Source organism: Sapajus apella, unplaced genomic scaffold (genome assembly GCF_009761245.1).
Source record: "Sapajus apella isolate SASKATOON/1434 unplaced genomic scaffold, GSC_monkey_1.0 scaffold195, whole genome shotgun sequence".
Classification (NCBI taxonomy): Eukaryota; Metazoa; Chordata; class Mammalia; order Primates; family Cebidae; genus Sapajus; species Sapajus apella.
Window position 1 is genome coordinate 733,928 of NW_022437135.1, and position 25,123 is coordinate 759,050.

The following is a 25,123-nucleotide window of genomic DNA, read 5'->3' on the forward strand; positions in this document are numbered from 1 at the left end:
GTGCACCTGGGGGGCGGAGGGGGCGCGTGTGCACCTGGGGGGCGGAGGGAGCCTGTGTGCACCTGGGGGGCGGAGGGAGTGTGTGCACCTGGGGGGCGGAGGGGGCGCGTGTGCACCTGGGGGGCGGAGGGAGCCTGTGTGCACCTGGGGGGTGGAGGGGGCGCGTGTGCATCTGGGTGGCGGAGGGAGGATGGGCACAGGGGTCTGAGCAGACCTCCCAAGTGGGGAGGAGGGGGGGAGGCAGCTAGCTTGGTGGGTAAGAGCTCAGCCTTCAGAGTTTGTTTTCTCAGCTCTATCCCTGATGAGCTTTGTGGCCATAACTGGCCAGGGGGCTGACCCCAGGAGAGCTGGCGGCCAGCTCCCCCCATCCTGAGGCCCCAGAGCAGGTTTCCTGGGCCCCGATGATTTCCTGTCATTAAGGAATGATAGTACATTCCTCAGAGGGGGGCTGTGAATACATGAAAGGCAAGGTCTCAGGCACCCAGCAGGCGCTCAGGAAGCCTGGCTTGTGATTGCCTGGCAGTGCCCTAGTGCCCTAGAGGTACTAGGCCCCTAGTGGCTCTGTGTGCTCAGTAGGCTGGCGGGGCTCCCTATGGAGTGCTTCAGAGCTGGGCTGGATGGTAATTCCCGAGGGGCTGGGCAGAAGACAGGAGCGAGGGGCTGCGGCACACTGCCCCTCCCCCACCCAGCCTCTGTGTCAGCGCACCCTTCCCTTTTCCCCGCCTGGCAGCTGCCCCCACCGCCTTCCCCTGCCCCGAAGCCCCTCCCCCTGCCATCCGCCCCAGGCGCTCCCATGCTCTTCCGGATGGTGAACTCTCTCTGGGTGCCGCTTCTTCCCCAGCCGGGTTGCTGTGCTCTCACCGGAGCTCAGGTGCTGGCAGAAGCAGAAGGAATGAGGGTGGAGGGGCTGGCATTCCCCTGGCCTGAGGGCGGGGCTGTGGAGGCAGGGCAGAGCTGGCCTGTCCCCAGCTGGCCAGGGCTGGCACGTGGTCATGCCTATTACCAAGTGGGCCATTTCTCCCTCCTGCCCTTCCAGGCATCTCATCCCTCCATACTGCAGGAGGCGAGGTCTGTGCAAACCTCTGCTCCCCTGGGAACAAGCCCGTGGGCTCAGCGGTCTCCTGGACCGTGAACTGGAGCCCACTCCAGCGCTGGTGGGGGCCTGATGGCTGGAGTGAAGCTTCCTCCTTCCCGGCTGTCCCATTCCCCTCATCTCTGGGACAGAAACGGACAATAAACGCCTGCCTGAGACCTGGGAGGAAAACAGAGTGAAAGCACCCCATTGCATGACAGGGGGGCCGGGTGCACACAGCCCTCCCTGCAGTTAGTACCCCCAGAGTTGGGGCTGCAGGGATGGCCCAGGGCTCTCAGCCAATGTCAAAGGGCCACAGCGCAGGGACGGGTGGTTTCTGGCCCAGTCAGTGCCCGCCACAGAGCTGCCCTCTCTGCTTAGAATCAGGGCTCCGCCCTGACAGCCCAGAGAAGGGTCCTGCTGGTGGTACCTGGCTGGGAGGGGCTTCCCCCACCCCAAGTCCAGGCGCCGGGCCTTGAAGGGCAGGTGGGTTGTGAAGGCAGGAGGAGAGCGGAGAGAGAGCACGATGCAGGAGCAGAGCCTGCGGGGTGAAAGTCCTGTTCATGCCCACGGTGAAGACCAGTCCCTCCCACCGAGGGAGCTGGGAGGAGCCCGCAGGAATTCCCCAGCCCCGCTGCTGGGGCGGGTGTGGCCAGCGGAAGCTCTGGGAGGCTGGCGTGACTCAGCCTCTGCAGAAAGACCAGTCTGGGATTTCCCATGTTGCTTCAAGCAGCCTTTTCCCTGGGACCATTCTGTCTAGTGCCAACAACCCTCAGCTGCTAGTGAGACCCCGCCACCAACCTTCCGAGGGCTAACTCCTGAGGCCCAAGGGCTGGAAAACTCCAAGCACGGCCCCTCCCGGAGTCTGACTGTGGCTCAGAATGGGCGCGGGGGCAGGGCGAGCAGGATTTCCCGGCGAGCTGGGCCCTCTGGCGTCCACCCCAGGGCTGGCCCAGGCCAGGGCCCCGCATGCTGTCCTTCCCCTCCTCCTGCCTTTTCTGAAGCGATCTCTTTGGGTGTTGGCCAAATCACACCCAGCAAAGGGAAGGGAGTGGAGGTCCCAGTGTGGGGGTCCCGGCTGGGGCGGCTGTGGCTGCGGAGTGTTTCTGGTGGTGCTTTGTTGGAGGGATATTGAGCAGAGGGCAAACCACTGTGTCCAGCATTCTGCTTAAAGATACAGAAACCAGCAATGCCACGTGCAGCGTGAAGGGGCGCAGGCTGTGGGCCCCCCGGGGAGGGGCCATGCTGTGCGCAGTTCAGCCCCGCCATGCGCGAGAGGCCAGGGGACACACGCCTCACCTTACATGACGTTTCTGCCACCTTCCTTCCTGTGTTCACTCCTGTACCAAATCTCCCCACATCCCATCTGACCTCATGGCATCCTTCCTTTCCTACACACAGCACTGAGACCCGGGTGTCATCGTGAAGTTCATGGCAGCCAGAGAAGACACTGTGGCGTTTCTGGTCACAGGCCTGGGCGGGAGCTGCTCCCAGGTGTGGGTGGGCAGGGCCGGGTCGGCCTTCAGGGAGGAAACGTCCGTATGGGATCGACTCGGCAGCCGCAGAAGGATGGCCCGGCACCCCACAAGACCCAGAGTGCACAGCGTCTAGCGTCTCTTTCCGGGGCGGAAAAGTGGATGCTCTTCTCCTGGTTCAAAGGTGGAAGCAGGCTTGGCGAGCAGCCAGCCAGGTAGACGCCTGCTCTAGAGCTCGGTTCTCATGAGCATGTGGCCTCCGGCAAAGGATCTTCCTGGAGACAGGGATGAAGGCTCCCGGGGTCATCTTTAGAGGATCATGATGGAGAAGGGAGGGGCTCCAGGTGGGTGTGTGTCCCTTTATCTAGAGTGTGTGGGACCAGAAGTGTTTCAATTTTTCAGATTTTGGAATCTTTGCTGACATGATGCTCAAAAGAAATCCTGCATTAGGGATTCTTAGCCTGTATCTCCAGTGTCGGGAAAGTTTTGAATGGTGGATCCACCCAGAGGACTTTCCCTAGTGGGGTGCTGCCGCCCCCAGGCCCCCTGTGGGAAAGCCAGCTTCAATACTGCACAGTACTGCTGGCTCCCGGCCGTGGCTGAGCTCGCCGTCAGCTCCCACAGCCAAGGACAATTCTTTGGCACCTGAAAATGCATCTGAAACGATGATGTTTACAACTGCCTTAGCCCTAGTTAATCTCTTACCTGCTCTCCACTGCTCCTGCCTGCACCCACGTGCTCTTCTGCCATGGCGCCTGGCCGAGAGCGTGGCTGTGCCTTAGTTCACCCCAGGGCCTTGGAGAACTCCTCCCCGGGGAGGAGGAAAGGATGGTGCTGGGGCGAGACTGGGTGGACCTTGTTCTTTTGAACCACTTGTCTCATGCATGAAGTTCTTTGCCCAGCTGGGTGCGGTGGCTCACGCCTGTAATCCCAGCACTTTGGGAGGCTGAGGCGGGTGGATCACCAGGTCAAGAGATTGAGGCCATCCTGGTCAACATGGTGAAACCCCGTCTCTACTAAAAATACAAAACATTAGCTGGGCATGGTGGCGCATGCCTGTAATCCCAGCTACTCAGGAGGTTGAGGCAGGAGAATTGCCTGAACCCAGGAGGCGGAGGTTGCAGTGAGCCGAGATCGCGCCATTGCACTCCAGCCTGGATAACAAGAGTGAAACTCCGTCTCAAAAAAAAAAGAAGTTCTTTGCCCTGCTCCGAACCTTGACCTGGTGGGAGCAGAACGTACACCCTGCCTGGGTCAGGGGATAGGACGCCCCGTGCCTGGGGCGGCCAGCAGGCCTTCTCCCCTCACTCAGGGCTCTGCAGGGTTCTGGGGGCCAGTGCTCCCTTTGATGCCATCCGATTGCTTCTGCTTGTGGGCAGTGCCCTAGGGCAGCTTCTTCTTCTTTTTTTTTTTAAACATGATGGGTTTATATTTAATATAGCACTTTTCAGGAGGATGTTACTCAGTTAAAGTTTTTTTCTTAACAATAAATCTCTTTTCCATGTCAATGTCTATAGTTTTTTTTTTTTAACATTAATTTCTTTCTGCATTTCAGTATTAGATACACTGAATACATTTTTCTAAATGTTTTTTCCCCAGAGATAAAAGTTTCCCTTTTTGGCTAACTCTCTGATATCTGAATACAATATTAACTTGAGTGACAAAAAAAGAAAAATCTAATAAAAAGATTGAGAAAAGACTCCTGAACGATTTGGGAGGCACCGAATATAACCGAACAGTGGTGATTTCCTAAGATTCTGGGCAAGAACTTCCTTCTTCCTATTTCACAGGCTTTGAGAATTCTAAAACTATGAAATATTACCTATGTAAATTGCAGCCGTCTGACATTTGACCTCCTTCCTAACTAGCAAATACAAATTATAGGCTGCATTTTTATGTGCATTATTTGTTGCAAAGAAACACTTTTTTTTCCAATTTATATATGTATGTTTGTTCCCATTTCATGGAAACACCAAAAAATGTAAAAATCCCTTATTTACTGCAGACACCAAAGCTCAGGTTTAGCCTCTATCGCACGAAGGTTGAAAAGGATGAGGTTTGATTCGGTAGCCCTTCAACGTCACATCTGTCCATTTGTTTTTCATGCATATGCCCCCAAGCAGGCACAAATGCCTGTGATGCTGAGAGCCACACCTAACAGAGGGCGACGTCACCAGCTTCTTCTGCTTCGACAACAGGCAACACCAAAACCAGTGACCTAAGGACCAAGGACAACTGTGTCGAAACTGAGGGCGTGATGTTGGAATCTTGAGGGCTGAAGGCTCGAAAGGAATGGTATATATAGAATTCCATCTGACTTGAAATTTTCCCCTCCTGGAGCTCCAGATGCTGAGATTAAGAGGTTCCACGTGACACCACCCTTCAGGAAACAGCCATTACAGGAATTACAAGAAGCCAAAGTCCTTCTTATCACAATCCTGGCTTGAAATAAGTGGGGTTTCTAATTTTTCCTCCCTGATCCTGCCTGCATCTTGATTCTGAGACCCCTCCCATCCCACCCTCTCCAACAGCAGAGATCCCTCTCATTAGCACTGCTACCTAGACCTGTCCTTGACGTGGGCAAGAAGCTTGGGGAAAAAGACAATTTTCCTGCTTGTCTTTTCTTGTCAAAATACGTGGGCACGCCAGGGGAACGACAGAAATTCTCTCACCAACCAGCAGCAGCAACTCAGGAGCTACAGACACGGAGGGCAGGGGGCAGGCAGGAATGACTGGCTGTGGAGGAGTCGAGGGAGCCGGGACCCCTGGGAGCCCCTGCAGGGGCCGCCTGGCTGGGTAGATGGTCCCTGTGCTGGGGCCTCCAGGTGGCAGGCGTCCTGGATCCCTGGTTTCATGGCACACCCAGCCCCCCGAGGGAATGAGCCTGGTCCTAGATACATTTTTGAAAAGTATTTAATTCTCTAAAAACATTTTTAAAAGAAGTAAGACCCGCCAGGGAAAGGGAGCCGCTGGCTGCCTGGTGCCTCTCTCTCCTTTCCTCCTAAAACCGACCTGGCAGGCACACTGCCAGGGAGACAACCCGGGGCTAGAAAGGCAGCCTGGCGAGGGCGCCCAGCCTGTGATCCCAGCACTTTGGGAGGCTGAGGCGGGTGGATCACCTGAGGTCAGGTGTTTGAGACCAGCCTGACCAACATGAAGAAACCCCATCTCTACTAAAAATACAAAATTAGCCGGGCATGGTGGCGCATGCCTGTAATCCCAGCTACTCAGGAGGCTGAGGCAGGAGAATCGCTTGAACCCGGGAGGCAGAGGTTGCGGTGAGCCGAGATGGCGCCATTGCACTCCAGCCTGGGCAGCAAGAGCGAAACTCTGTCGCAAAAAAAAAAAGAAGTCAGGTCCTGGACACTCATGGGGGCCATCCTGCCTGCTGGGCCCGGCACCTGTGGGTTGAGCAGCCCCTCAACGCTGACACTCCAGCACCCATCTGGACAAATCCCTCGTCCTTGATGATGGCCCTGTGAAGGCCTGGGAACTCGTGGCTTGTTCCTGGAGCTGGTGCAGGGACAGCAGCTCTGACTTGCTGTTTGGGTGGAAGGTGGCTGGGGGTGTCGGGGCGTTCACGCTCTGGGAACACCACTCCACAGGGGCTGTGCCCAGCAAGCTCATGGAACAGGGAGGCCAGCCTCGAGCTGCAGGGGGCTGCCTCCCGAGTCCTCCCATCACGGGGCGTCTGTGCATCTACACAGGTCCCGACCCCAGAACCTCCAGCCCTCCCATGTGCTCCCCCATCCAGTCCCAAGTTGGTGGGAGGAACGCAAGGCACTGGCCAGGTGAGTGGTGTGTCCAGGCTGACTTCGGGGGAAGATGCAGGAACATAGACCCGCCAGGACGCTGAGCTGATGCCCACCTGCTGACTTGTGCTCCCTGCTGCCCTCTCATGGGCGGGCAGGCACTGGCAGTGCGGTCAAGGCGGCTCCACACGCACTTACTGGGTCTGGAGGGTGCTGCACCTGCCTGCTTTGGGGACCACTCAATACTGGCAGTCTCACGGCGGCCCAGGGAGGCCCTCAGCCCCGTCCACCTAGTTCTAGGCCACCCCACCCTAGGCCCATGGCTGGAACCCAGGCTGCTACAGTACTGGAGGTGCAGTCTGTGGCTCGGAGGCCCCCTGGGCATGAAAAGGGGCTGTGTGTGCAGCACACGGACTGTCTCCCTCCTCTGTCCTGGCAGAAGGTGGCTTCTCCGGGCAGTGGCTGTGGAACACGTGGCCTACCCACGGCAACGGGACTCCGCCTTCCCCAGCAAAGCCCCGGCTGCAGGAAGAGCTTGGGGCAGGGGGCACACAAGGGGGCTGCCGAAAAGCTCCTGGTGAAGCTGAGCAGCCACAGGCTGTCGGGAGGGCCATGGGGGCCATGGGGGCGTCTGACGGGCTCCCAGGCAGTATGTGGCTGGCATGGTTCTCACCCTCCTCACCGGGCATCACTGGGAAGGGCCATGCCAGCTGGGGACACGAAGCGGGGGTCTAGTACGTGAGCCAGTGTGGCCAGCTTACACCACGGAATATGGTGTGTCCTGTCCCTTCATTTTTGGCTGACTCAAGATGGGACTCTATGGGGATTCGGGGTTCAGCAGAACTCTGGAGCTGTTAGATGTGGCGGTTCACGAAAGAAGTGCATCTCATGTGCTTGTTTTAAAATAATTTTAAAATTTAAAAATGATAAAGACTATATATTTAGGGTTTTTGGGGATGGGAGTCTCACTCTTGTTGCCCAGGCTGGAGTGCAATGACGCCATCTTGGCTCATTGCAACTTCTGCCTCCTGGGTTCAAGCGATTCTCCTGCCTCAGCCTCCCAAGTAGCTGGGATTACAGGCATGTACCACCATACCCGGCCAATTTTGTATTTTCAGTAGAGACCGGGTTTCTCCATATTGGTCAGGCTGGTTCGAACTCCCAACCCCAGGTGATCTGCCCACCTCAGCCACTGCGCCTGGCCAGGCTTTTTTAAAGGCAGAGTCTCACTGTTGCCCAGGGTTCAGTGGTGTGATCTCTGCTCACTGCAACCTTCGCCTCCCAGGTTCAAGCAATTATCTTGCCTCAGCCTCCTGAGTAGCGGGGATGACAGGCGTGCACCGCCATGCCCAGCTAACTTTTGTATTTTTAGTACAGACGGGATTTCACCATACTGGCCAGGCGAATGGTCTTGAACTCCTGACCTCGAGTGGTCTGCCCACCGTGACCTCTCCAAGTGCTGGGATTACAGGCATGAGCCACGGCGTGTGGCCTCTGTGTGCTTCTGACAGCGGCACTGGCCTGGCCCGGCAGCCTTCCTCTGTGGTGTCCTCCCCACAGCAATGCTCATCACTTCCTGCCACCTGGGGTGGCCATGAACTGCAGCCCAACCCTGCCTGGTGCAGCTCTGACAAAGCAAGCCCTCCTGAGGACAGGAGCCTGGGGGGTCAGGTGACTACCAAGCTCCACTCCCTTTCACAGCAGGCAAGGGTTGGTGACCCAGCTCTCCTTTCTCCCGAAGGCAAGGCTCCCAGGCCAGGCAGGCACAGAACGTCCCCTAGGGCCACAGGATAGGCACAGTGAGCAACTGATCCATCTTGTCCTCTGTTCTACCTGACATGCCCACGTTTGTCCCAGCCAGTCCTTTCTTCGTTCTGGAATAGCTGGGAATGCAGCTGGAAGGACTGGGAGCCAGCTTGCCAGCTTCCACGGAGTGACTTGCAGCTGGCCTGTGGGGGTGCGGCTCATGTGCACACAGCTGCTGGGGTCTTTCCCTCCCTGCATGGCACCAACAATGCAACACACGAAGAGGGGTTAGGGAGAGAGCTGGAGCATGCCCCGGAAGCTTCTTACAGCAAACAAAGAGGAGCTGGCCAGGACTGTTCCCTGTAGTCTCCTGGGGACAGTTTCAGGCTACAGAGTGACTCTACACACGGAATGGACCCGAGGTTGTTGAAACATCTGAAAGGTTTGGGAGAGGAAGCTGCAGCCCCCATGCCATGGGCTCCCGGGCCAGCTGTGCTGCAGGACAGAGCCGGGCAGGGCTGGAAGGAGGGCTGCCGGGCCACAGCATAACCCTGACCTGGACTGTCTCCCACTCAAAGAGCACACTTCTCTTCCAGAGGGCATGGGGCTTCGTCTGAAGAGTGGGTGCCTCAGACATTGACCACGGTGACAGCAGCTGGTGGCTGAGCCAGGATATTACGGAGGGCTAAAAAAAGGCACAAACTTAAAAAAACCGAGTTCAGGCCGGGCGCGGTGGCTCAAGCCTGTAATCCCAGTACTTAGGGAGGCCGAGGCGGGTGGATCACGAGGTCAAGAGATCGAAACCATCCTGGTCAACATGGTGAAACCCCGTCTCTACTAAAAATACAAAAAATTAGCTGGGCATGGTGGCGCGTGCCTGTAATCCCAGCTACTCAGGAGGCTGAGGCAGGAGAATTGCCTGAACCCAGGAGGCGGAGGTTGCGGTGAGCCGAGATCGCGCCATTGCACTCCAGCCTGGGTAACAAGAGTGAAACTCCGTCTCAAAAAAAAAAAAAAAAAAAAAAACCGAGTTCATTGAACAGACTTGCACACACCCAGGCACACCTGGCGCCTACACGGGCCACCAGAAAAATATGGTAAGATGACTGAAGAAACACACTATTTCTTTGAAAAACTTTTATTTCACGTAAAACAGACCCATCCCCTTGTGGGTCAGATGTTACCACCTTAGAAAAAAAATTTTTTTTTAAACTCTTTCTGTCCCACTGAAAAATTTCTTCTTTTGAAAGGGTTAAGAAGAGTCTATCATTGCTGGTCAGTATTGGCCGGATGATGGCCGCTGAGGGAGAGGTCGGAGGCAGCATCTGAACGGGCCTGGGAGCCCCTGGGGCGGGAGTGCCTCCTGCCTGCCCTCCAGGGAAGCTGCATGTGGACCTCCAGGGACTCAGCCTCGAGCCTGGCATGTTCTGTGTGATCTATGTGTATCCATCCTGCCTCCCTGACTTCAAGAGAAGACTGAACTCTCAGGAAGACCTGCCTGGAGCTGCACGCATTCTCACGGTTTGAAAACACTTCATGCAGTAAGTCACCAGAGTACTAAAGCCAACTGCAAACTAGTGGTTACAAAATGGGAGCTTTAAAAAGTGCTCTACAAGAGCCGACGTCCTCGCAGTCACGAGCGGAAGGCCGGGTGATGCTGCGCGGGCCTGCGGCTCTGTGCGCCTCTGCGAAGGCCGGGTCCGCTTTCCAGACCGCGGGCCGTCGTGTGTGCTGTGGAGGATGCCAGGGTTAAGGCTGACCAGGACCAGAAGGTGACGCTGGGCCCTCCTGCTACCTCAGGCCACTTACGGCGGACCCCTAGGCCACACTCCTTTGGAGCCACTGTGCAGACGGCTTCCCTGTGGGGGGGGTCAGCAGGAGCCACAAGGGCTGAGGGTGCCTCTGCCAGGGCGGGGCTGGTTTTGTGGCATTCGAGAGGAGGGCTCTGGGAAAGACCACGCAGGCAGTGAAGGTCCTTCCCTATGTCCAATTTTATGGGAAGACTCGGTTTGAAGATGGAATCTAGAACGCTCTTCTCTCCGTTTTTAAGTAAAGAGAAAAGGGAGATCTTTGCCTCACGTGAGAACAGGAGGTGGAGTCAGAGCTGTGGCGGCCACCAGCACCAGCTCCTGGATGTGCACGGGAGAAAGACGCAGCTTCTGGACAGACGAGGAGGAGATGGGTTCTTTGCTCCTTTGCAGTTGGGGATGAATGTTGAAGTTGAGGCACAGTGGTTCCCATGGAAAGCCCAAGATCAGCGCAGCCCCTTGGCCTGCTGTTGCAGGATGCCTTGGAGGGGCCACACCCCCTCGCCCCTGCTGGCCCTAGCCCACAGGAGGCGGCAGGCAGCTGGAGCGCCCCTTGCAGGTGGGTCTGGCCCGGTGGCTCCCTCCTGGGCTATGTGCTAACTGCTTTGATGGACAAGCACCCCACCCCCGATTATCTCAGTGGCTTGATGAGCTGTATAGAGCCAGGCTGGGGTGGAACCGTGAGAAAGGAACGGTTTGGCTGTAGGAGCTAGTGATTCGGGGCTCACCACCCTTTATGGCCCCATGAAGATCTGGCACAAGGCAGGTGCCCGTCCCCCGCGGGAGGGCGGGATCGCTTATCTGCTCAAGAGAGACCAGCCGACACCCATCACCCACTGCAGCACAGGCGTTTCCGTCTGGGTGAAGCTCGGGCTGGGCAGAGGTGATTCTCACCAGCCACATGATTCCACAGTCCCACCCGGAAACCTTTAACGTACGTGTGGAGGGAGGTGATGCCCTGGCACCCACACTGAGAAAAGGATGGGTTCTGCAGAGCCAGGATTCCCATCGGGAGGGTGAGAGCGGCAGCTATGCCATTGGCTTGGACCAAAACAGAACAGAAACGTGCCCCCATCACGTGAGCAGTCCGTACGGTCTAGTGCAGGGTGAGGCAGACACTGGGAGGAGGAAGGGGACAGAAAGCTGTGAGCAGTACCCGCCGGGGTCCTGGGCAGCTCCCTGATGCCAGCTGAGCCAGTGACATGAAGAGGAAGGCTAATAAATAGATGCACACGGTGAGCACCTGGCAGCCCCTGGCGGGGTCACGCAGGACGCAGCAGATGCCGTTGCGGCTCCCGTACCCGGGTGCCAGGTGCTCAGTGTCTCTGGTAAAGATACACAAATGAAGTGACTTCAAGTATTAAAAAAATAAGTTAATTGATAGAAGGGGTCCGAAGCGGCTGAGCGTCCTGCCAGGCTGTCAGCTTCATTTCAATGTGCAAACACGGGAAAAAACTGAGGAAAAGGTCATCTCCTCCCCGACATAAAGTGTGGAGCAGGGACAGGGCCTGTCTGCCAGCTGGGGGCGTAGAATGTAGGGCCTCATCCCGTCCACCAAGGTCAGCATTTTCCAGTGTCAGAATAGTTGTGAACTACAAGCAAAATGCAGCAACCCACAGGCCTCAGGCCACAGCCAGCCAGAGGCACCGGCATTTGGCCACTTGGGGTCCAGCATGGTGCTGGGCCGGGGGGGCAGACCTCTCCTGCCTCCTCCTAATTTGCATAGTCAATCCCGGAGCCTGCAGGCACCTCCATGTCTCCTGTGATGCTGCGGTGGGCACAGCTGGTGACCTCCCCATCCTGGTCTCGATCGCACCCTGCTCTCGTGGCGTATCGTTTTCATTTCTTTGGTGGTGCTCCAGGAAGCAGGAAGATGACGGTGCCCCGCCCATGCTGTGGCAGCGGGCTGTGGTTCTGATGGGAGCAGCTTCCCTCTCTTACCAAATGTGCCAGTGGAAGAAAGGGGCACAGCAGCGCGTCCTCGGAGCGTGCGGGGTCCCCTGCGTCAGGCCACGCAGGCCGTGTTCCTCCCCCGAGCGGGAGGTCCAGGTGGGCCTCCTCCCAGGAGGTGGAGCTGTCTCAGATAACCACCATCACCTGGGGCTCCCCACGGCTCACGGGACTCGGCCACTTTCCGGGCAGCACACAGCACTGAGCGTAAACTCCAAGGAGGTGCCAGGCCTCCTCAGATTGCGGCTCCAGGTGGTTTGGAGGCCACTGACTGGCCAGGCGGATGCCAACAGCCAACGGAGCGCTGGGTGGGAGCTCAGGACCAGTTCAGGCTGAAGCCCTTGGACAGCATGGCAGCCTCCAGGTCCTTGTCCTCCTCCCTCTCCCGGAGCCGCTGCTCCTCCAGTAGCGCCACCAGCGAGTCTCTCTGCTCCACCACCTCCAGCATCTCATTGAGAATCTGCTTCTCTTCTGACAGTTCCTCCTCGGTCTTAAGGTGATCTGGAAGGAGCGGAAGGCGAGATGAGGGCCCAGGAGGCGGTGCCCACCCCGGCCTCCACGGGCACCTCAGCCCACTCACCTTCCACTGCCATGCGCTCCCGGAGCTCCTGCTGCAGTCGGCTCTGTCGGTCTTCCAGCTCCAGCTCCCGGGCACTGAGGAGGCAGGGCAGGAGAGAGATAAGCCACAGTGATTGGGGACCACCCCTCACCCCCAAATCCAGAAGGACCTCCATGTCTGCTGTGACAGGCATGGTGCCGACACCCCCTACCCACGGCCACTCACAAGATCATCAGCTCCGACTCGTAGCGCACCATGGCATTCTTCTCCTGCACGAGCTTGAACCACTCCTGCATCAGCTTGGGGTCGTCCTTCTTGCCCATGCCTGCCGAGAGAACGTTCGTGTCGGGCGCAGGGAGTGCCGCACCCACCCCGGCCCGCAGGAGTCACACGGGGCAAATGTGCAAAGAGGGCCGGGCAAGATGCTGCCGGAACTTCCACTCCCAAGCCAGGCCCAAGGTTTGCCTGCAGCCATGGGGTCCTGGCGACCGCCTCCCCGGGGCAGGGCCCTGTGCTTCCTGTGTCCTGCCATCCCTGCTCACCCCGCCAGCGACCTTGCCAGCGGGGCCCTTGCCCTCCTCGGGGCTGGTTTCTGCCTTCCTGCTCTGTGTGCTCTCTTGGGGTGACTTACGCTGCTTTCCCTCTTTTTCCCACTCCATGTTTATTTGGCACTTGCTGTGTACTAGGTATCCTTGGAGGAAACCAGTGTCGTAAACAAGGCCAATATCAATCTGTCAACTGCACCCTGCCCTCGATTCGAGTCATGCTCATTTAACTCAGCTCTTTTCCGGCTGCTGCCCGCCTCCAGGGCCACCAGAATGGATGCCTTGTCATTTCTTTATCTCCTGACCAGGTAAAGAAGACAACACCACTTCACTTGTGGCCCATCAAGCTTCCGGCTGCTCTCCCGCCGGGTCCTGCATGGTGGACGCAGTGCATCCCAGGCGGGCCGCCGCGTTTCTCACCAAGAGCGGAGAAACACTAGCAGCCTCTGGGGACCGACGGAGGCGCCACGCCCTGGTCTGGGCCAAACCAATAGAATGCCTGTGGCTGGTTGCTGCCTGCTAGCTCAGGCTGCCCGAACCAAAAGTGCCTGATACCAAATCTCCCTCTTGAGGGCCTGACGGCTGGGCCTCACGGTGGCAGGAGGACACAAGGAAGACGTCTCCAAGGGACCAAGCCACCCAAGGAGGGAGCAAGGCCTTTTCTCTGCAGCACAGAGGCTCATGGCAAAAGTGTGGTCCTGCCTGGAATACATGCTGTGTCAGTGGCTCTTCAGTATTTTTGGATTACAAACCACTTTGAGAATCTCATAAAGGCTAGGGACTCTCTTCTAGAAAAGTGCTCATGCGTGCACAGCAAACACTTCAAGGAGAATTCCAAGCTGTTCCTGGGCTTCCTGCAGTCCATCCCTGGGCCTCAGGTTGAGGGGCCACTAGATGGGGACATCTTTGAGAGTCCCTTCCACTCTCTGCGTTGCTGGCAGGGGGCATTCTAGCCTGGTTAACAAGCCCAGGAGTTCGAGGTGCACAGCCTGGGGTGCCGGACGCAGCCCGAGTCCCCCTCACTGCTGGCTCCATGGCTCCACCTGCCCTTCTGACACATGGTTCACAGACTTTCTGCAGTGGGGTCTGCTAGACACATGAGGCCTAAGCCAGTTAGTCTCTACCCAGTGGCCACACCAAGGAGGCAGAAATGCACCGTGTTCACACAAGCAGGGGTGTCTGCACTGTGCCCTAGTGCACATGCAGCTCTGCTCCCAAGCGGGGTCCTGCCCCTGAGCCCTGCTCTGAAGGACGGAAGCTCCCCGGCCTGTCCAGCCTGTGACTGTGGAGTGCATGCCTGAGCCTGAGGGTCAGGGGCCCAGCGCTCTCTTTACCCAATCCAATAGGCTCGGGTCCCCACTCAGTTCCATGCACTGCTTCCGGAGCGTCTCTGCACAATGTGCCCACATGGCTGTGGAGGAGGGGCCCGAGGCATGCAAGCTGTCCAGTGCGCCCAGCCGCGGCGGCACCAGGGACTCTCTACCGCTGCCCACCTCCCCGCGAAGACACAGAAAACGCCACCAGAGACGTGCGAACACCGCTCACTAGCTGCAGAGAGCTCGCCCACAGCCGCCGGGCGGGGGTGCTGTGCGTGGGAGTCGGGTGAGTGCCGGACGGCAGGTAACAGTTAGCAGGGTTAGTCATCGCCACACCCCCCACATGCCTTTCAACGACAATCTTATCACCACAACAGACTTCAAATCAGACAAACTGAAAAAACACACACTCAGCAAGACACAAGGTAGAGAGGTTTGCCTTCAGTGGTTGTTCTGGAAAGGGACCCGAGGGCACTCGGGCAGACCCATCTTTGTAAGGACAGTATTCCTTGACTCCGCCAACCAAATCGCTGTGCACAGGTGGGGCTCCTCACCTGCATCCCTGCCCCTCTAGCTGACGGATGTGAGACTTAAAGGCCCCAGCCACGATGGGCTGGGCGGTGCTGCAGCCCCGAAACACCCAGACCTGGAGGCTCCCTGGCTTCACTCTGCACCCTGGTCCTCCCCTTGGACGGTCAAAGGGATACTGTACCTTTAGAAACTGCCACAGACTCATGACATTTTGTGACAAGACTCTTGAGGGTCAGAGAGAGAGAGAGAGAGAGAGAGAGAGAGAGAGGGGTAGGTGGTGCTGGCTCGTGTTTGACTAGAGTTGCTGCGCCCCCTCTGAGGCAGTAGGGTGGGGTTGGCGAGGTTACGTTACCTTCCTGGACACAGCAAGGGCAGAAGGAGAGAGGTCTACGCCGTGGAGTCCCGCCACTGGGCTCAACTTCAAAAGGGACCAAACAAGGAAGAGGAGGAGGCGGAGAAAGACAAAAAGGAGGAGGGAAGAGGAGCAGGAATTTGGAAGTGGAGAGGGACGGGAGAAGGTGGAATAAAAACAGGCAGAGGACAAAAAGCATAAAAAGTGAGAAAGGACCAACAGGAGGAAAAGAAAAAATACAAGAAATGGAGAAGCAGAAACAAGGGAAACAAAGTCTACAAATGAATTAAGTCCTTTTTTCAGCACGGAACTGAACGAGAGCAGACCCAGCTCTGGGCAGCGTCACAGAGGGGGCGAGGGGCTCAGAGCAGCAGCGTGGATTCCTCCAAGAGGGACGTGTGCCCTACATGATGGCGAGGGCCATGAGGCCCTCTCCTGTCTTAACTCCTTTCTGAGAGGGCAGTGGCATCTGGGTTGTCATACAGTGGCCTTAGGCCCCTCCTCAAAGCCCCTGGACAGGTCTGCATGGCTCTGGGACAGACTGTATTGAATAAGTGGCCAACATGGCTTCCAGGCTTGCAGGTGACAACCTGGGGTCACCTCCCAGACCCACGTGGAATCCTCTAAGATGTCACCACAGGCATGTGCTTGAGGCAAAGCTGGCGCTGACAAGCGTAGGGCAAGGAGGGGCCTCTGAGTCTGTGGGGACAGCACCCAATCCTGCAGTGGGCTTTTGGGACTCCTGCATCTGCGCTGCTTCGAATTCTGAGCCAGGACAATTTTGGGGAAACGTACACACACAGAGGTGACTTCCACCCGTCCGTGTCACTGTCCCTTCTCTCCCCCAGGCACGGGGAGAGCCAACCGCCCCCTTTCCTTCTGGCCCTTCCATGGCTGTGCAGGGACCCCACGCCACGGCTGTGGGCTATCACGCTCTAGACTGTGAGACCAAAGGGGTGAGCGGACAGGACACGCCAAAACTTACAGGAGCGATGCTGGGAGGAGGCTGGCGGGGAACCGGGAGACAGTGTGCAGAGACATCTCTACATCCGGGGTCTGATGGCTACTCAAGGACGAGGGAGAGGAGCTTGGCAAGGGACCATCACAGAACCACAGAGCACACACAGGGACGACACAGCCCAGGAAGACACCGGGCCTCAGCCCGTGGGGAGGGCAGTGTGTGGTTTACAGAGAGAACAGGGTTGAAGAAATGACCTTGTTTGACTCAACGGAAGGTCAACAAGACAAACGCTGGCTCAGAGGCCACTCAGTGGTGCAGCTGCACGAAGGCAGGTGTTCTGTCTGAGTCCTTCCAGTGTGTGCACAGTGCTTCGGGCACACTGAATCTGCACTGGGTACAACTTCAAAGCCAAAGCCAGGGACAGTGTGCATGCACGTCCAGTGCTGATTATTGCCAGTGTGCTAAACACACACGCATGGCCAGCCGACCGCGTGGGCACACGAGGAGGGTTTCTTTCCTCAACAATACCCTCTGCCTTGCAGCCAGCCCATCTACAGTCACCCTCAGCTTCAAAGTGTAGAGTCTGTGTGGAGACTTAGACCGCTGGATGACTCCCATCAAATACCTCAGTGAACGCTCCCAGCCACCTCCTGGGACTGGTGTCACAGGCGACGAGGCCACGTTGTGGAGCGGAACAGCGCCCCTGTGATACACAACCAAAACACATCCAAAAGGAAGAGGCAGGCGCCTGCACGGGTGTACAGCACAACACGTGTTTCTGCTTTCTGGACAGCACAAAACACAGCTTTCGGAGCTTTTTATGGAGGCCACATCCTCACACGCCCTTCCCAATACAGAGGACAATATAACAGAATGCTGAGAACAGAAATTAGGAGATGAAATTAGAGAAAGAGGGCATCAGGTAAGGCAAGCATTTAAAAGAAGCAAAAAGGCTTCTCCTAGCAAGAGGCAGGAGCGTGTAAGCGCGGGTGGGCTGCGCCGCGGGGTCATCACCTCCGGACTTCCTTACACTCCGCCGCTTCCACAGCGAGCAGTGCTACTTGTGTAATCAGAAAAAACGCCCCATCAATACAATTTTAAAAATAAGATGTGGAAGGGAAAGACCGATCAAACAAGGGGAGTTCCACCCGACTACAACCTGGCCTGAGCATGCTAGGGGCCAGGTCTGCTTTTGTAGTAAATTCTTTGCCTTTTAGGGAGATGTGAGAAACAGCAGATTTGGTTCACTGGTTCTAAGAACAAAGATGCTGTCAAGCTTACAGCAAATGGAAGTTTTCTGGTTTTTCTTAACGTCAGGGAAATGGGCTTCCATCTGTTGCTAACAGATGCTATAGCTTACCACTTCTCAAAGCACTCCTGTACCCCGGGCGCCAGCCACCCCTGCTGAGCTCCCGAGCGGCGAGTGTGTCCTGGCTGGGGTGTCTGGAAGGCCCGCACGCCCCTCCCTGGAGCACCCTGCTGCTGTCCCCAACACTCGCGGGCACACCGCTCTATCTTTCCCTCTGAAGCTGCACTTCCTTTGGACGTGTGACTCGGGGTGGCTTGTTAGTGCCACTCGCTTGACCCCTGGTGGGCAGGCAGTGCCTGTCACCGAATTTCAAACAGCAGCAGATCCCCACCAGGGAGTAAGGCCTGTCCAAAGCAAAGTGTGAGACACCCTCTGGCTTTAAGGTGCCCTCACAAGCACCACCCATGCGGTCCTCACCCCGGCCAGGTGTGGCTGCCAGGATGGGCATTTGAGTCACCATCTTCAAATGAGGGTTCTGAGGTGCAAAGGGGTGAAGTGTGGCAGAGCCTGGAAAAGAATCCAGATCTTCCTTCCCACTCTCAACTCAGAGCGTGTCCTCTGTAAGGCCAGCACAGGCTCTAGGCAAATCTGACGAATGGCGGCGTCTCAGGCAGCTCAAAGGGCAGTCCCACAGACCCTGATCAGAATGTCACACCTGGAAGGGAGGCCCGATGTCCCTTCCTGCCCCATCTTCTGAAGAGGCCCCGAGAGGGTAAGCATAGTCTGTTTTGTCTGTGCCTGGGGAGACAGTGAAGGCAGGACCCGAATCCATGCCTCGCCTTCCTAAGTCGGGGTGCCCCTCACACTACCACCTGGCCCTTGGCACACCTGAACACCTCACTCCAGGCCCTGCCTCTCAGGACCCAGCCTGGGGTAGAACGGCTGACAGGGTGGGAGAAAGAGCAGCCAGTCGTAGGGCAGGTCCCCTCCTCTGCACATGTCCTATATTCCCACCTTCTCCCCACTTCCTCACAAGGCCAAGTCCAAGCCTCTTCACCTTAGCACACTGCATCAAGATCACACCCAGGCGGCTAGAAACACAAGCAAGCAGACAAGCCAGCACGCTGGGCCTGGATGCCCGTCTGAAAGGCAGGCAGGGCTAACTTCCGTCCTTCCGGAACTCAAAATCCCAGCAGCCCTGGTCCTGAGACCACGGTGCAGAGGCTCGAGTGCCTTGCTCACGAGGATTACTGAGGATATGATCAGAAAGCTCGGAGGTGCGGGGGCTCATGCCTGTGATCCCAGCGCTTCGGGAGGCCAGAGTGAGAGAACGTCTGGAGCCCAGCCTAGGCAATGTAGTGAGACCTTGTCTCTACAATAATTAGCTGGGTGTGGTAGCCTGAGTACAATCCCAGCTACTCCGGAGGCTAGGGTGGGAGGACTGCTTGAACTCAGGAGGTCAAGGCTGCAGAGAGCCATGATCGCACCACTGCACTCCAGCCTGGGCGAGTAAGACCGTACCTCTACAAAATAAACAAATAAATAACAGTAGCGCAGAGGGGCCAAGAGACAAAGGCCCAACTCTGTTCACAGCCTGACGACCACCAGCAACGACCTGTGTGGTGGTGGGTGCTGGCGTCGTGCTCTGCATTTCCGACTCAATCATTCAATTCTGCCTGGCTACGTTTAACCCACTGGCTTCTACATTGGTGCTTACATCCCAAACAGAAATGTACATGAATCATGGCTTGTGGTAAGGACAATGCGGAAGACTGATAATTTATACCAGAAACGCTTACCGCGCACCCCGAATGCACCAGCCACCAATGCTAACCATGTGGCAGCTAAAGCAGGAAAGAACTTCCGTCTGGCAGCAGAGGCAAGCACAGCCACGGCGGCAGGCAAGGTGGCGGGCCGTTCTCCAAGTGAACTACTGACCCTGGGGATCTGCCTCATCTCAGTATCTGTCTTGACCCACTAGACAGGCTCTCAGCTCCCCCTGGTTGGACAAAGGTGCTATCACCAAGGCTCAGAGCTGGGGAGGTCCCTATAGCAGTGCCCAGCAGACCAAAAGAGGACCCATTACGGAGATTTTGGTCCTAGAGGTCCCAGCCTGGAATGCTGCATTTCCCCAGGGAACACAGGTTAGGTCCCGGAGAGTCACCAGGCTAGTACCATACACAGAGGTGTAATGAGGAAAACGGGCTTTTGTGAGCTGAGCCACCATTTACAACTGCACTTCCATGGGAAAATACAGAATTCCAGATCATCAGCGTGCAAGCGCCTCAGAACACCGCCTTTCAAGAGTCCGGGGCGGCCCCACACCCTCCCTTCTGACACGCTGCGTGTTTCATGCAGAGCTCTGCACAGCCCGAGTCAGCTCCTTCCCCTTCAGCCACACTTCTGGAACATCCTGCACAGAGAGAGATCACTTTTGGTTTTGACTTCCTTTTGGCCTCTGAGGATCACACTCCAAGGGGGGGGGACAGGAAAGAGGCTCGCTTATTTCTCAGGCACATTTTGAGGCCCCACTTTCCTGCCTCTCTGGGCAGCCCTGTGCAGCCCTTAGCTCACGGGTGAACTCTCATTTCTCACACTTGTTTTGGCAGTAATGCCACTGTATTTACCGGTAAATATGGTACAAATAGAAATAACATAAATATTATAATATAAATAATACAAAGATAGTGACAGAGCAATGGCTTTTATCTAACTCCTGTCACAGACACCAGAGCTTTTGTCACCTTTTCCTAGGAAACACCAGGGGCACTGCCTGTCATGGCTATGCCCAGCTGATCAGGTTCAACTTGCAGAAAGCAGCTAGGAGTGCTGGCACACAGCTGTAATGCCAGCACTTTGCGATGCAGAGATGGGTAGATAACTTGAGGTCAGGAGTTCAAGGCCAGGCTGGGCAACTTGGTGAAACGCCTTCTCTACTAAAAACACAGAATTAGCTGGGGGTGGTGGCGCATCCTATAGTCCTAGCTACTCAGGAGGCTGAGGCAGGAGAATCGCTTGAATCTGGGAGGCGGTGGTTGCAGCGAGCCATGATGCGCTCCACCTGGGTGACAGAGCCAGACCCCGTCTCAAAAACTGTCAGAAAGCAAAGTGCCGGGGCTGGAATTCCCCGGCGGCTCAAATTATGGAATAGGGCCGCCACAGATTTTCTGCTCTGCCTTGCTCAGGTTATGCAGCCTGGTAAGTGTGAGGGAAGACTGACCAAATGTTTTGCTAAGAAGGCACTTGGCTAGTCTGAGTCCCCAACCCAGGAATCCCATTTGGTGGGTACCACCAATGCCAAGTTCCTGGCATGGGGCACGCTTTGCACTGTAAGGCTGAGGTCCAGTCTGAAACTTTGGGCAATGACAAACACCGTGGCCCTGACAGGGGCCCCAGCTGGCTGGGTGCAATACTGCAGATATGTGAGCAGGCGGCATGACAGGATGAGGCTGGCCCAGGAGGCCCAGTGTAGCATCCATGTGGTGGGGCAGGGAGACGCCTGGCGCTACACAGACTTAGTGCAGAGATAAAGCTCCAGGTTGGGAGGAAAATGTAAGGCAAAAAACCAAACAAATGCATGTAAGAATTACAATCCAACACACACACACACACACACACACACACACAAAGTGCATGTAAGAATTACAATCCAATACACACACACACCCCCAAATGCATGTAATTACAAAACAATACATACACACACACACACACACACACACACACACACAACCAAATGCATGTAAGAATTACAATCGAATACACGCACACACACATACACACACACACACCCCAAATGCATGTAAGAATTACAATCCAACACACACACACACGCACACACGCACGCACATGTTGCGAAACCTCACAGGTTCCAAAGTTCCTAAGCAAAGCAGAGCCGGGCTGATGGCGGACTAAGCAGGCAAACCAAGAATCTCCCAACAGAAAACCCAGAGAAGCAGAAAGAGCAGGAAGACAGTAGCTCAGGCAAGGGGCTGGCATCCTGCGCTCCCATCTCACCACAGTGAAGTCACCCTCCGGTTCATGTTACATTTCTAAACCTTCCCTGTTCAATTTCCCTTTGAGACATAAAAATCAAGAGATGAGGTCCCCCAAAACTAGAAATAATGTGTATTTTCAATCAATTTTAGAAGAAATGTGGTTTTCTTCTAGATTTCCAGTCATCTCTCTGTTACAGTGCAATAAAGTAGGCTGGGCTGGGCCCATTCGGGGTCCCAGGGAAGAGGAGGGAAGGGGAGTGGCCACCTGGGGACCCTTCCTCTCTGGCCCAAGGGCTATTTTGAGTCTCTTTGATGATTTCTTCGGAAATCACAAGGTCCAGCCATGTGAGGAAGGGAAATTTCATTCTTTATACTCTGTCGCTGAAAACAGACTTTCAGAGCCTTGAGGTAGTTCACTGAGGGCCACTGAAAGAGGCTGCAGTGTGACAGGCAGAGCACAGGGCACAGGGCAGAAGGTGGCCATTCCCAGCGCTCCGAGGGCTACTTGGTGCTGTGCTCTGCCGACGGGAGAAATGAGCCAGGTGCTGTGGTACAGAAATAGGGCTTTGGGTGGCCTTTTGGGGATGCAAGTGCAGACGAGCAACCAGGTTTTACATTTCAGGCTCCAGGTCTCAACAGGGTGATTCTCCCTCCAATTAATGAACATTACCAAGTGCTCCAAGAATGAAACACTGGCAGAAGCAGAAGAGGAAGTGAATTCTGGCACTGCTGTCATCCCTGTGGGGCATGGTGGGACCAGGACCACAAGAGACTCCCTCAGAGGGGATGTCCCCTTCGAGCTTCCTTATTAGGGCAGCAGCAGCCACCATGTGGTGAGCAGAACCCGAAAAGTCTTGAATTTAGGCAGAAGTCACGGCGGGCTGGGAAAGGGGAAGTGATGAGTTGATGAGCCCACATTCAAAGGGTTACGAGTGGCAGCGGTGGGGCACTGTGTAACTCACAGGGCACACTGAGTTTCCTTTTTCTATTTCATTTCCCCCTGAAACTTCCAGAATTCCAAAAAGCTAGCAGCTGGAGTCCGGGGACCCACAGAAGAAAGCAGCTCACTGCCTCTTCTCACTCAAGCAAGGAGGGCAAAGAAAGCAGGAGATGCTTGAACTGAGAGGGAAGGGTGGATGCAATCCTCAGGAAATGTGCTGACAGACTCCTCCAGGAGACTCTGAATGTAATGAGAGACAGGGGCTGGCTCTGCTGCCCAGACTGGAGTGTAGTGGCACAACCACAGCTCACTGCAGCCTCAAACTCCTGGGCTCAGGTGGTCCTCCCACTTTGGCCTCCCTAGCAGCTGGAAGTACCAGACACGTGACACCATGCCCAGCTAATTAAAAAAATCTCTTTATAGAGACGGGGTTTCACCATGTTGCCCAGACTAGTTTCTAACTCCTGGGCTCAAATGGTACACCTGCCTTGGCCTCCCAAATTGCTGGGATAACAGGTGTGAATTTTTTCATACACTGAGATTTGCTTAGCATGGACATGGAACACGACCGAGGTGGTGTTAGCACGAGACAGGAGGCATTAGATGGGAACAGGGTCTGTTAATTGGACTGTAAGCACCGGCCCTTCTGCAGCACCCATGACCATGAGTGTGGTGGTCCCTGAACACACCAGAAGCCCTGGGACACCGAGTGAGTCTCCAAGGGGTGGGTCCATGGGGGCGTGGGAAAACATAGATAGCAACAGTCCCTCTTCCCAGGGAGGCAAGAGCCCTGCCTTGGATGTGGCCCTGACAGGTGGAATCACAGAACTATGACACTGATATTTAAATGAATGGACCAGGAAGTGACCCTCTTAAAAGAACGGGGTCAGGGTAAAACATGAGAGAATTATCTTTGCCACTCTGCTGTTTGAAGACCACCTCTAGGCATGGAGCCTCCATGGGGAGATGAAGTGGGCAGACTACCAGACCAAAGGACATAGGAACAGGGAGGAGGAGCCAGAGTCCCCAGCATTCCCCTTGCCACAATGGCAGCGGCCCAGGAGAAAAGCTGCCCAAAGCTTAGGCGTGAGACTCAGGTGTCAGCCATTCCTCTGAACTAATACAAACCGCAAGACGCCAAACACACTGCAACCTCTAAGCGAGTGTTTCTCCCGCTCTAGAGGGCACTGGAGCCTGCTGGAAAGTCTGTTACAGCAGATAACCAGGTCTCACCCCAGTTTCTGATTCTGTAGGTCTGGGGCAGGGTCTGGGCCTGTGCCTCTCTAACAGGCTCCTAGGTGATGCTGCTGCTGGCCCAGGGACCACACTTTGAGAACTGTAGCCTTGGGCTTTTCCTGTCTTCATTGAAAAGAAGTAAAAAGTGAGCTCTGGGACAGAGCAAGGAGGAGGGACATTGTTACCGGCACCTGTCAGTCTGGCTTTGGGTTTGGTGAATCTGGGCAGAAATCACAAGAGAGAAGCCTTTCCCTTGCACTCAGCGCTTCTGGGAGACATTGAGAGCACACCCTAATGGAAATGGTGGGGGCTGAGATCTTGGCGTCTTTGCCTCTTTGCTTAAGTGTGGCAGGCAGTGAGCTCCCTAGCAGACATGATTCCTATGAGCAGTCAAAGTTGTGTTGCAGCATGTGTATTTAGGGGACCAGGACGCAGAGGCAAGGCTGGTGGAGTGGGCGGGCAAAGTTTTATTATAAAAATTAAAATGGCCCCAGGCAGAAAAGCTAGGTCAGATCTTCCTCTGGAGCACGAGGGGGCAGTGGGGAGATCAGCACGCTGCTCTGATTTCAGCTGGAAAAGGGTCTGTGCTTTCACCATTTGGTTATGGGGTTGACTTGTCCTTGTCTCTGTGAGCAGGGACGGGGGAGTGTGGTGGAGAAAGGGTGTCAGCGGGGTTAGTGTCAGCACAGATGCTGCCATACATACCACCCAGATGCAAGTCGATGAGGTCACTGTAATAAGACTCTCCCCAATAGTCTACAACAAGGAATTGGTGAAGAGAGAGTTATTCCATCAGGTAACCTCCTGTCCCCCCACACCCAAAGCAATCAATGACATGGAGCATAAGACACAGAGCGAGCGAGGCGGCAGAGGACAGCTGGCAAGCATGCGTGCCTGAGTGCATCACATACCGCATGTCCACACATGCCGTATCTGCGAACTGCGTGGCTGTGGGAGGAGGGAGCGACTAAAACCCACTGTGGGCAGTCAAGTCACGAGCAACGCGATCCCGCTTATGCCGCAGGGCAGCCGGGACAGAGGCTTGGCCTTGCTGGGAACTCCCACCCCTGGGACTGACCTTCTCTAAGATTTCACAGAGCAGGGCTGGCCTGCTTATCGGCTGCTGAGACTGGGAGCTCCAGGCTGAGGGCTGGAGGCAGGAGGCAAATGCCCTACAGAAGCTCTGCAATTCTTAGGGTTCACGCAGCCAGAGCTCTCCCAGGAATTCCCACGACCCCCCTGCTGACTGTCTCAAAGGTCTTGCAGACCCACTTTTCCGAATGGGTTTGAGAGGAAGGGGATTCTGTTTTAAGGCTTAGGCCCCCAAATCCTGCCAGCCTTCTTTAAAAACAGGACACAGGCAGAGACTTATGTGGAGTTCTTCCTCAGGCACTTGCCCGAAGGCTCCTGGAGGTCTGCAGGCCCAGGGCAGACCGGGCCTGGTAGTTCCATGGCTGTCTGAGCTCGGCGTCATTTTCATGCCTGAGGTGCAGACTGAGTGTCACCGAGGCCGGGCTTGAGCGGGGGTCCTCTCCCCAGAATCACAGAGCCGAGAGGCCGGGCTTAGTGGGGTCCTCTCCCCAGAATCACAGAGCCGAGAGGCCGGGCTTGAGCGGGGGTCCTCTCCCCAGAG

General features: G+C 56.1%; 1 protein-coding gene and 2 pseudogenes across 15 annotated transcripts in view; all 3 read right to left on the reverse strand.

The window, feature by feature from the left end:
• Positions 1–4,515: 4,515 nt before the first annotated feature.
• On the reverse strand, positions 4,516–5,088 carry LOC116543763 (annotated as a pseudogene).
• A 4,079-nt stretch (positions 5,089–9,167) lies between these two features.
• On the reverse strand, positions 9,168–10,090 carry LOC116543771 (annotated as a pseudogene). The gene has a single exon (XR_004265692.1). The product of XR_004265692.1 is annotated as an uncharacterized LOC116543771 (transcript).
• The window catches only part of MICAL3 (microtubule associated monooxygenase, calponin and LIM domain containing 3), a 112,349-nt gene continuing 96,393 nt past the window's right edge, over positions 9,168–25,123 (reverse strand). For 9 of the 14 annotated variants that reach the window (XM_032269603.1, XM_032269595.1, XM_032269602.1 and 6 more), the window contains 5 exons: positions 24,196–24,246; positions 15,107–15,172; positions 12,588–12,687; positions 12,384–12,457; positions 9,168–12,304 (listed from right to left, as the gene is read on the reverse strand). In XM_032269603.1, coding sequence (XP_032125494.1) covers positions 12,120–12,304; positions 12,384–12,457; positions 12,588–12,687; positions 15,107–15,172; positions 24,196–24,246 — 476 coding nt within the window. In that variant the 3' untranslated portion in view covers positions 9,168–12,119. The remainder of the gene's footprint in view (positions 12,305–12,383; positions 12,458–12,587; positions 12,688–15,106; positions 15,173–24,195; positions 24,247–25,123) is intronic. The other 5 variants (XM_032269601.1, XM_032269598.1, XM_032269596.1 and 2 more) reach the window with 3 other exon arrangements.